Source organism: Labrus mixtus, chromosome 14 (assembly GCF_963584025.1).
Source record: "Labrus mixtus chromosome 14, fLabMix1.1, whole genome shotgun sequence".
Taxonomy (NCBI): Eukaryota; Metazoa; Chordata; class Actinopteri; order Labriformes; family Labridae; genus Labrus; species Labrus mixtus.
In genome coordinates, this window is record NC_083625.1 from 18,105,654 (window position 1) to 18,117,756 (window position 12,103).

The 12,103-nt window shown below is 38.7% G+C and overlaps 1 protein-coding gene across 2 annotated transcripts in view; it reads right to left on the reverse strand.

Moving 5' to 3' along the window:
• Positions 1-4,273: 4,273 nt before the first annotated feature.
• The window catches only part of LOC132988296 (roundabout homolog 2-like), an 85,276-nt gene continuing 77,446 nt past the window's right edge, over positions 4,274-12,103 (reverse strand). The window contains exons 22-27 of one of the 2 annotated variants that reach the window (XM_061055621.1): positions 11,689-11,851; positions 10,257-10,514; positions 9,300-9,499; positions 6,547-6,708; positions 6,166-6,420; positions 4,274-5,714 (exon numbers count right to left, since the gene is read on the reverse strand). In XM_061055621.1, the coding sequence (XP_060911604.1) occupies positions 5,713-5,714; positions 6,166-6,420; positions 6,547-6,708; positions 9,300-9,499; positions 10,257-10,514; positions 11,689-11,851 (1,040 nt within the window). In that variant the 3' untranslated portion in view covers positions 4,274-5,712. Of the gene's footprint in view, positions 5,715-6,165; positions 6,424-6,546; positions 6,709-9,299; positions 9,500-10,256; positions 10,515-11,688; positions 11,852-12,103 lie in introns of both variants that reach the window. The other variant, XM_061055619.1, reaches the window with a different exon arrangement.

Here is a 12,103-nt window from a genome sequence, read left to right on the forward strand (position 1 = left end):
ATCTATCTATCCAGCTACTCCAATAGAGTGTGAAGTACTTCACTAACAAGGGGCTGACAAGAGGGGTGTAAACATGTTTAATACAATTTGCTCAGTAACATTAATAAGAGGGCAATATTTTTGTTATGACAGATTTAATCTTTATTAATCTGGTTTACTTGATGTCAGCTTTAGTTTTGTTGGTTCAAAGCTAACATAAAACAGTAAATCAGCCTTTTTCAAACTAATATGCTCATTTTCATTTGGTTAGGATTGTCATTTCAACAACATCTGTGTGTGTGTGTGTGTGTGTGTGTGTGTCATAACAATACAGGCACACAAACTAAGTTTACAGCACAAAACACATGTTTCAGTGTCCAGTAGAAACTGGACTCTTCACACAGTGAAGATGAATCATCCAAAGGAATAATCCATTAACAAAAACAGAACACAGCAGGGGGGCTCTAAGTGAAATGTAGCCAACAGGTGTTTTGTATCACATTAATTAGATTCTGGATTAAATCAGAGACATCTTTGTCACTTCACTGTTGGATTGTAAATTCACTGGCTCTTACTTTAGTTCTATTTTTTTTTTTATGTCTCGAGGGATCCTGTCAATGAGATCCCCTTGACAATATCAGCAGACAAATTGGAAGTCAAGACTTCTGAGTAACTTTTGGGGCAATAGTGCAGAGACAATCTGTCCAGACTGGAAAGGCTGAACGTCAAGCGATGTCTCTCCATTCTCTAGGGATTTACAGTAGAGCTACTTTCTGCTGAGGTCTCATCTAGATTTATATTTTGAGTGCAACCAGGTATAAGAATGGATTCATATAAACATCAGCATGCAAATGTCCTTTGTGTATTTACCAAAATGCCCTCTATTGAAGAGCTCCAGCAGAGGCCTCAGTGCTTCTTGTCAGTAGCACAATATGAAGCAGCAGCATAAAAGCAGCAGATGAAGCATGAGGATGAACAAGATAAAAATAAATTGGTCACTGAGGGAGCTGAAGGCTGGAGACCACTGGCCTTTAGCTTACCCTCAGGGTAGCTGATCCACAGAGCGGGACTCAGGTCTCAGGTGGGGTTCATGTTCACCAGCATACTGTTCAAATGTTGCAATTAGCCAAATGTCATGAGTCACAAATCAGCCTTTCCATGAAAAGTTACACATAATCATACTGAAAAGGTTGTCCTCCTTCACCTCGTGTGGGGAAAGTTTCAGGAAAGGATGCAGTTCATGCAGGCTTGAGACTTAAAAACAGAAAAAAAGAGAGTGAATTTAGCTATTTCTTATCCCTTTAAAGCAGCTATAATACATTATTTTAAATATCACAGAAGTTCTACAGCCTGGTGTGAGGTGGAGGAGTCCAGCTGTTATTACAGTATTGAAATGCTAACTAAAATACAGTATAAATAACGTAGTAAAGTCTCCAGCTTTAGCATCATACTGAGAAATATAACAACCTACTTTGCAATTCATCATGTTGCTCATGTTTCAAAAATATACAGTCGAGCTCTGTAATCACACTGTCTACATTTCCTTTGAAAATGTACGACTCTGACATTTGTTATGCATAAAATTGGTTCCTCAGCGCACCAGTGTCAATATATCGTGTATGTGAATATGTAAATAATGTTATTTCTTGAATAAATACGTATGCCGCCTGTACAGCAGTTTTCTTTTCTTTTTTTAATGCATTCACAATCAAAAGGTTGCTCTTCCAGGGGACGCTAACTGATTTCATTTGATTATTTTAATTGTAAGATTGTCATCTGGAGTGTCATTTACCAGCGACGATGACAGAAGACACTGAAGTGGAAGTGGGCCCTCGCAGTTTCCTTTGAAGTAATTATGTGATCATGTCAATCAGTTGTTTGTCAAATCTGCTGAAAATACTTGTACTGCTTTTCTATATCTAAAAAGACTGCAACATGTATGAATGTTAAATTCTCAGCATAGCCCTGAAGATTAAACTGTGTTGTAAGGGGGAGGGTCAGCCACAGGGCAGTGCTATAGGAGCAGCATGCATTTTTCATTATGACTGAAAAGGTAATAAAAGAAAATACTGAAAACAAGACTCTCATGCCCTTTCATATGCCTGGTCCAACACACAGAATCTTAGTCCATTAATTACCAAGAATCATGAGCAAAATTGAGTATAGTAATTGGTTCACACTAAAGTTATCTCTCATTGGCTGGACCATTTTTCAAAAATTACAATTAAGTCTCGTTTAATACCAGGTGAGGTTTTTTTTTACTTCTAAATAGTAAGCACATTTTATTAGTGATTTAGAGGCCATGGTCCTCTGTGCTTTACTGTCCTTATTACCAGGAGTGCTCTCCGCAGATAAAGGATCCCCATTATAAATATTTTTTCACCATTTTTACTGGCAATGTCCATGGAAGTGCTGCAGTTTGAGGCTGAATAGATCCCCGGAGTGTTGAAAAAAATATCTCTAAGTAACAGTTACAGGAAACTGCTTTGTCATCCACAACCCATAAAGTGACCACACCATTACAGAACCAGTAAATTAAGCCTGCGTCTTTATATATAAAAAAACATTACTGTAGCTGTGTGAACGCAGGTGGAGCCCTGTAATTGGCCTCTGTGGGCGCTGCTGTGTGTTTCTGTTCTTCCATTAAATTCACATGTACTACAAGCTGGGTAAATTAGGACGAGACTGGGTGGTGGAAAGTGGAGGGGCAGTGGGGGCTGGTCCCAGTAATAGGGCAGACAAATTGTGTCCAAGTGGGTAAAGAATTGATAAGTACAATACCAATTCTTCTGCCCCCACAGCACTTCTGCAGAGCCAATTGTTTGGATTTAAAGCTTAAATGGTAGGATGCACACAGTCCCCACTGTATGCCCAATATCTGCACACAATCCTAATCCCTGTCTATCTGTCCACAGGGTGTCCTATACTGTGCATAGCACCATTACACCGTGCATGGCCTGAGGCTGTTCTCTCCTAAAATGCTGGGCACATCTTTGCTTGGGGAAGCTGTCAGGTTGTCTCGAGATAACTGCTATGACTGTCTCTCCTTACTCCTAACTAAATAAGTTGAATATGAAACCAGTTTAAAGTATGATTAGTGTCATTATATTATTTTTTTGTTTTTGACCAGAGATATGATCAAGATGGTTTAGGATACCAACATCCAAACAAAAACCTACAGCTGAAAGATTACTACAACAAACTAAGGCAAAAGTCAGAAAAAAGGAGTAGATTAAACTCACTTATTGTTTCCAATGTTGCAGACGTATAAACACCGCATGGAAAAAGAAGTATTGGCTGGAAGTCAATCTCTATAAGATCAAACGTTGCCACATTAAAGTAAGTTGCTTGGAGCTGTAAGCACAATGTGAAGATCTATTAACCAGACTTTAGTCATAAACTGTCTCAGAGATCAAAATCATAATAATAGTCAAAATCAATAAAGTACAAAAAAAAAAAATAGTCATTTAGATTTGTAGCACCTATGTGAGACTTTAAAGAGGACATATTATTCCCCTTTTCCACCTTTTAAAACAGTCCCCTGTGGTCTAAATGAAACATTTGTGCTGTGCTTTGGTCAAAATATAACATGAATCAAGCACCAGAGGAGGTTTGTGACCCTGTATAAACCAGCTCTCTCTGAACGCTCCGTTTTGGTGTGTGTGTCTCTTTAAATTCATTGAGCCTCCTCTGAGTTTTACCGATAGACATCACTCCTTCGCTAGCGAGAATAAAAATGGTGGACCTGCGCAAAAGTTTTGTTCTAGGCTGAGGCTGGAGTCCATAAGTGGAGATATCAGGAGAGGGGAAGGTATTTTTTTTTACCAGAATCCCATTGTGACAAGGAGAGCAAATTGAAACGGAACACTTTTCTCTGTGTTGTAAGACTTATGCAGACTAAAAACAAAGGACTGGATGGATTTTTTTTCACATTTTGTGGGTCGGTAGACACTCAGGTTACCCAAATATATTAAAAACACTGTAAAAGTGGAAAATGCTTTCTTGAAAACGTATGTATCTGATGGCTTCTTTTTACTGATTTGACTGAAAATGGTGAATAATTAGTTGAAAGAAACCAACTTTTACATAATGATTCCTTTGCGCTCGTTGTTTATAGAGATGTATTATCTAAAAAGAGCAATGAGATGGAAAAAACAACATTGTTCAGGCTCAACATGTCTACATTGGATGATCTAAAATTGTTTGCCAAGTGCAGAAAAGTAATTTTAAAAACCAGACATGGGCACATGGAAGTTAAATGCATATTCAAAGGCATTGGAAGGAGAAGTCCAGGTTGTTTTCACATACACATTTTATTTTGCTTTAAAGGATTGAAAAAAATGGCCCAATTGAATGTGGCTGTGTATTCCTGAGGGCAAAAAACCAATCTGGCAGGTAAAGATTCTTCGTATGGGAGAGCCAGTACCAGAACAACAATCAGAACAAAACCATCCAAACAAGTGTAAAGACATCGCAGCGTGAATCTCATTGGCAGAAAACGCTAATTAGCTGCAATTTTTTAAAGTGGAAAAGATTTCTAAAAATATTTTTCAAATTTGGCAGTTGTTCAAGTCTACACAACTTAGTAAGGTGATAGTGTAAATTCCTAACCGATAAACAGTGTAACACATAGGAACACATCTAGTTGCATTTCTTTGATGTCCAACATCATAAATAGTTCCCATCAAACGCTGCAGGTCAATTTTGTCTAAGTCATTCACTGACATTACTCGTTACGGACATATTGACCTTTCAATATTGCACTGGTTTATGTCACGTCATGTCATTTGAAAAAAGAATATATAGACATTTGTATTCACATAGAATGGGAATTGCAGAGAAGTGACACCACTTTTCTTTTTGTTTGCTTTGGATATCACAACTTATGTGTTGCTTTGTTACAGTAATAATGTTCTGGTAACCATTTGCTGAAAACAACTGTTATCATAATGCATAATAAGATATGAGTTATATTGGCATATCATTTATTATCAAGTATTTCACTGTGTTTCTCCTCGTAACTCTCCGTATATTGTAAGAGTAAGTCTCATTCATTAACATCACAGCCAAGTATATATCTTCTGTTTAGGTTCTGTTTTAACATAGACGTCCCTCTTTGCCATTATTATGATTCTCCTCCTCAGCTCAGCTGACAATGGGTTTGTGCTTATTTTTTTTTTTTTTTACCAAAATGCTCTGTGCAAAGTACAACAATACAGTAGCTTCATCAAAATAAGCTAACAGTTTGAGCATTGATGAAAAATGATTCACAGTAATAAATCACAAAAGAGACAACATTGGGTTTGGCTTGCATAGCAAAGCAAAAGAAAAAGAGAGAAACATTAAAAAATATATTTACAAATTATGCAAGTCCTTTTTCTTCGTCCTTAGTCTTAGTAGTTTCATTGTGATTTTTCTTCCTCATCTCCACCGTGTGAATCTTTTTACACCATGTGACGGAAAATAGAAGCGGACATATAACATACTGTTTACTCTTTTGAAGAGGGGGATGAAAATAACACTGTGAGACTGGTGTCTGTGTCTGTACATGACATTTACAGCTCTGCATCTTCGCTCGCACGAGGTTGCTCCGTCTTCCTTCTGTCGCCTCTCCGTCTTCCGGAAAAAAAATCATTCTGTGTCACTAGCAGAGAGAAAATCTCATAGCGCTTACAAACAAGGTGTCCCGGGACAGGCAGGCAGCAACTGCAGGGAATGATGCCTCAGAAAAGACTCTAAAGGAGAGACAGATAGACACAGCGAAAAACAACAACTTAAAGCCTTGGAGACACTACAATATTTCAGGACGTGTCTCAGTTTGCATCGGTGAGTTCTGCATCTATTTCTCCCCTGTTCAAAATGATGGTTCACCCAAATGTAAAACGTTGATTGCAAATTCTTTACATTTATCTGTATTGAGAGGTTTTCACTAAGGGACACAGTTAACAACAAAATAAATCTCTCTTTTTTTGAGAATAGGGATTTGCCTTCAGCTCTATATTTAGAACATTGCATTCCTTTTGTCAATCAGCGTATTTCAAATTAAAACTATGAAATAGCTCAATACAACTTGTATTTCAAGTTTCAGTAAAACATGTATATTATCTCTGTCTCTCTAGCTTGCATTCGATCAAATCAATGGTGTAATGTGCACACAGACACATGCTCATGTAGCCTGACACTTACAGTGTTCCCGTTTCTCTGTGCTATTTGTTGCAGGATGCCCGTTGTGGATGGGATCTGTGCCAGGTCTCTTGTGGGAGCCCCTGCTCAGGGTGGCCCTGTTGGATGTTGTAGTGCCGCTCCAGGAAGCCATATGCTGCCGCTCCAGGGTCGACACGGTCACCATGCACTCCTCCGAGGGGTCCGAGGCTGCAGCTGCCCACGAGCTGTGCATTCGGGAACCCACAGTGTGCAGGGGCTTCATGACCGGTGTGTGGGCTGCTGAGTGGATGGTGGACGGGGGTGTTTTGGCAAAGGAAGAAAATGTGAAATCATAAGAGAGCGAGTCCTTTTTAGAGTTAGTGAGAATAGTGGATGCTCTTGTAAATAAGAGACTTGACTTACTGTCTGTGTTGGTGTCTCTCCTTCTGGGAAGGGTCCCGACCTTGTCTGTCTGGGGTTTGAGGCCAGTCAGTGGGGCCCTCTTGTGGCCAAGGCTATGTGTACCTGCTGCACCGTGGTCTGCAGGGCCAGAGCCTTCTGGGCGACATTGCTGGGAGCTTTTACCTACAATGAGCAACAGAAGGAGAGTTAACGAGGGTGAAGACTCAACTTAGACAAATATTTACCACACACATAGAGCGACACAACAAAGAGTGATGTGGATGTATAGAAATCAACAAGCAGAAATATGTGGTTAATTACTAGATTAGAATACTTTTAATTCATGTAAATACAGAGAGGAATACTTTGAGTCGTTCGAGTGTTAATATCCAACTTTACAGAACTACAGCAGTATCAAGAAAAACATTGTACTAAGAGCGGGGCATGCAGCATGAATGTGACTTCACAAATAATATTCTTGACATAGTATATTACACTTACAGAAAATACACACCTGCACACATACACGCATGGGCACATTCATGTTTCTCTTTTCCCTTGGTATTGATTTGGCAAATATTTAAAATCTAATGTAAATGTAAAAAAAATGAATAATAATAATAATGATTTTTTTTTGTAATAGTGCAAAAGTTTTAACAATTTGTCCTCTGCTATTGTATATTTGTAATCGTATAAAGTTTATTTAAAAGCATTGCACATACTGTATTAATCACATTTGTACTAATGCCATTAATTTGAATAGGTTATGGTGTAAGTTAATTTAAGTTAAGTATATCTATAGTCGTCTATGCTAGTTGGGATGGATGGTTCAAACATTGTAATTCATTGGAAATGAGCAGTACAGTACATCTAATGAGTAATCATACTTAATGCTTACATTAGTACAACTGACTGCTCCAACCAGAAGGCCTCAAGAACCATTTTCACTTTGATACAGTTAAATAAGCAACCAGAAGTATGAAGTTCATACTTTTGATTTAAACCATGCATAATGGAAATACGTATCCACTAATGTGCCATTTAAAGCAGTACACCACACCTTAAATATGGCCCCAGTGGAAATAGTGCCACCACGCTGGCTTTGTTCATGATGTTGTTCCTTGTAATGGAGAAGCTTTTTAAAACTGCCTGAATATCATTTTCCGAAAGTGTCAACTAAACTTACCGAGATAAAATGTTTGCATTGCTAATGTTGGCAAATATTTTTAGTCCTCACTGACCTGAATCCTGCCCTGCTAGAGGTTATCAAACATGTTTTAAACACATACTCTCAATGCACAAGTCACTCCGTTAACCTATCAAACAATGGAATCTAAAAACAGTACGTTTGTGTCCCTGTGGGAGATGCCTTCAAAAGTTCTCTCTAAAGAAACACTTTTCAAACAGAACCCTATTTATAAATGCATCAAATCTGAAATGTAAGATGTGTGACTCTTCAGTCGAGGACTATTAAAGATTTTTAAAATATTCTATGTCGGGGTTTTGATGCCGTTGCAAGAAAGACTTCAAGTAACTTCTGAAAGACTGTCTGGGTGTCTCGTTGACGAAGAATACTTGCAAAGAAAAATATTACCCATGATTCACACAAGGCTATCTGAATATTTTAAGCCTAGAAAAAAAATCTATATTAATGTGAGAGTCTATATCACCGTCCATGCTGGCTTCATAAACAAGTTCATGGTCTACAGTTTTTCCCCCCTATGAGGTATATGCTTGACTTGTGTGTGTGTTTTTCAGAGGCTGTTATGCTATGATTACATTGGATTTAATATGCATTGTTCTTTGTTCTATGAAGTGTCTTACAGTAGGTGATAGTTCAGCAAGCTAACCGACTGCACAGCATTTTCTGCATCGATGGAAAGTTTACATAGGATAATTCTGCTAAAGCCCGGATTAGTTTAGAGAATGACAATTTTACAATTCATTTTGTGTGTTTTGCATAATTTACGTCTGGAGTATCTATGCACAGTAACTAAAAGGGGATTTGTTAGAGAAGTCGGGAAGTCAGTAAAAACTGGAGAATGCATGAAGAAAATACTTCCACTGCTGTGGCACTGACATGGTCAATAAGGATACAATTTATATGGAAACTTTTGCTGGGTGACTGAAACCTCTTGTGCCTTCACGTTTTGTTTATTTTGTCATAGATATTTTATACACACACAGGAAAATCAACCATTTCATTATGTTACATTCTGACATTTGTATCTTTGGCATATATCTGAATGTATATTTGATTGGTAGGTGAAAATAAGAGTATAAAACGATCAATATAAGATGAAAATACATCAAAATGTACATTTTCTGTATGTGCACATAATATTAAAGTAATGTTTTGGAGTTTTCATAAACACATTCTTGGACAGATTGCCATGTTCTTAAAAGCACTGTCCTTTAAAAAAAGCAATACATCAATTTGTAGTTTTAAAGAAACTCTCAGAAAAACACCTTTATTAATTTTATATCATTGTATATGTTGTTGAAATGTGTAAGCGCATATATTTATACATGATACATTTATGCATGCCTTCATTTGACATGCTTGCTCTCTTTTGTGTGTATGGAATGCTTATTTATTTGTCTGTGTATAATCATCTGCAGCTGCATTGGTCACATTTTTCAGTACATCATTTCTTGAGCAGCAGCGGTTAACATTAAACCTGCTTTATTTTAATACTGTCAGTGATCCAGCTGTCCACTCATTTCAAAGAAATGACCTCAGATAAATTACTTTTACCAGGTATTAAACATACCTGAGCCCTCCAGGTTATCCACACTGTGACCGGGTGTGTATTCAAAGCCACACAGATTCTTTGACACAACAGCGTATCTGTCCTCCTCCTCGTCTTCTTCAGAAAGCAGTGTGGCTCCCAAATCCGAGCCCAGAGTACCAGACATGAAGTCCATGGGAGGGATAGGGGTGGTGGACACACTTGGACTGCTCTTCATGTGCCTAATTAATTGTTGGGGAAATACTGTATATTAAAAAACAATAAAAACATTTAGAGATGCAGCAGAGGTCAGATAATAAGGTTGGGAAATAGCGCAAAACATAGAAAAGCAGGATGAGTGCATATTCAAAAAAGATAGCGATGCAGAGAATATGAATGCCTGCAGTGATTTCCCTGATTACTTTCTCTGGGCTGGTGTGTGTTGTGCTAACACAATGAAGTTGTAATTGGACTGGATAAAGGATATGTGGATGGGCAGGGCTGTCACCAACATGCCTGTTATCTCCTCCACAGCTGTCCTCCATGATGGCTCACATCCCGCCATAGAGGAGAAGCATGCATAATTACCAGCTCTATTTACTGATGTCAGAACAGCATGTTAGAGTAAACCCAGTCATTAGCCTCCAACACGTGTCACCACTGACTTGTCAAGTTTTCCAACGCTCCATCAAAGGTGTAATCAATGAAGATGTGTTTTTTATCCCTCTGAAGAAACGGAGATTGCAGATTCAGGCTGACACATGTAAATAGCAGTTCATAAGATGCTCAAAAATAGCTATTGATATGCAAAACCCAAACTATTGTCAGAATAAAATGTATCAAATGACAGGTTTTTCTTCTACCATGCAAGGGAAACTATTTTGAACCAAATTCAGATGCACACATTTCAAACAATCTAATGTTTCTTTTTTTCTTAAACAGAGAAGGCACCAAATCAAAGGACAAAGCAGGTCCCAAATTGTGGTTGCTTATCCTTACCATGCCTGCTTGGCCACCTCATATTGGTAAGCCCTTGTCAGCTCATCCAAGTGGGCCTGCAGAATGGACTGCATTTCCTCATGGTGGGCAGAGCTGAGAGAGGAAGATGACGGTTGGCCGAAGGTAGCAGCTCCTGGCGAGGAGGATCGTCCTCTCAGAGGAGGAGTGGGACCTCTCTCCTCTTCGACGTCATTGTCCAAATTCTGATGGCGGTAGGTCTGGACAGACATGGGAGGGGCCCAACTGTTGCTGTCATACCTGGCGTGTGGACAAAATGATTCCTGTGTTATTCAAAACTTTAATTTTGGGACGAGATGATATAAATCCATTCACCAATCATCCATTCATCCATCATCCATCATCCATTCATCCATTCATCCATCATCCAACCATCCATCAATCATCCATCCATCCATTGATGCATTGATCCATTCACCAATCCATCCATTCATCCATCATCCAACCATCCATTAATCCATCCATCATCCATTGATCCATTCACCAATCCATCCATTCATCCAACCATCCATTAATCCCTCCATCATCCATTAATCCATCCATCATCCATTGATCCATCCACCAATCCATCGATCAAGTCATCCATTCATCCATCATCCATCATCCATTCATCAATCGATCCATCATCCATCCATTGATGCATTGATCCATCCACCAATCATCCATTGATCCATCCATCCATCCATTCTTTGTTTGTTGCTTTTAGCTGTTTTGATTAAGTTAAAGCTAAACTTACAGCGCTTTTAGTTTGTGTTGATTTTGGAGGCCCACACTTTGGTTTTAAGGGATCTTTTTAAATGAATTTGTTTGTCTTTGGCTCTCTGAATCAGTAGTACTAGAGGCAGAGATAAGATACATAATATGTTGATTTTGGGGTAGGGGGGGGTAATAAATTACAGTATAAGATCGGTGTATTGACTGTGGCTTCGATGGTGCTGCATTTTAAAGGCTGTATCAGAAGCATTTGTTATTCTGGTAACTGAACAAAAAGACTTTGCTACACAGGTGGTAAAATACTAGAAGAGAATGGTTTGGATTTAGTAAAAGCAAATGTTCTTACCACTTACAATGAGCCACTATTCTAAAATAAATCAACCAAATATGATTGTTATATGATCAAAATGTTGATTTCTTTACCTCCCATCGGAAGCTTCATGTGTTCAAAAGCCTAATACAAACATACAGTATTTAGTTTAAAAAAAAGGCAGCTGGGTGTATCTCAATATAGTTTAAACTGTGTCCGGCTCCTGTCCAATTTATATGATAGGAAAACAAATAAAAATAAACATACACATACACAGTTTGCACAGGTACAGGATATGGTGACCTCTGCGTTTGCATGTGTTTCTTCTGCCGACGTGTGTTTTTTTGTGTTTGTGAAGACAGAGATTGATGAGATATGAATGTGTCTCACCCTCCTCCGTGGTTCTCCTGAGGGTAGCGGTCAAGGTCAACCTCAGTACCAGGAAGAGGGTGCATGGGTGGTGGAGGCAGGGGAATGTTCGCCCAACATGTCCCGTTTGATTTAGAGCCCTTTGTTCCACCCTTCACCTTCTTTTTCTTCCCGACCTTTGCACCTGGGTTGAAAAAGAGGGAATGGAGTTTAGACGCGTCTTCAAAATACTGAAAAATCCCTGCATGCTGTGCACGCAAGCCTACTGTATATGTCTTACACTGTCACACGCACACATGCACAGCTTTACTTCACAAACCGTCGTCTATCTCTCTCTGCAATCTGAACTTTTTTCAACTCCGTCTCCCAACCAGTGTTCTTTATTTCTCCTTTCTGTGTCCTGACAGCACATTAGGACTTTTTCTAAATGTTGACA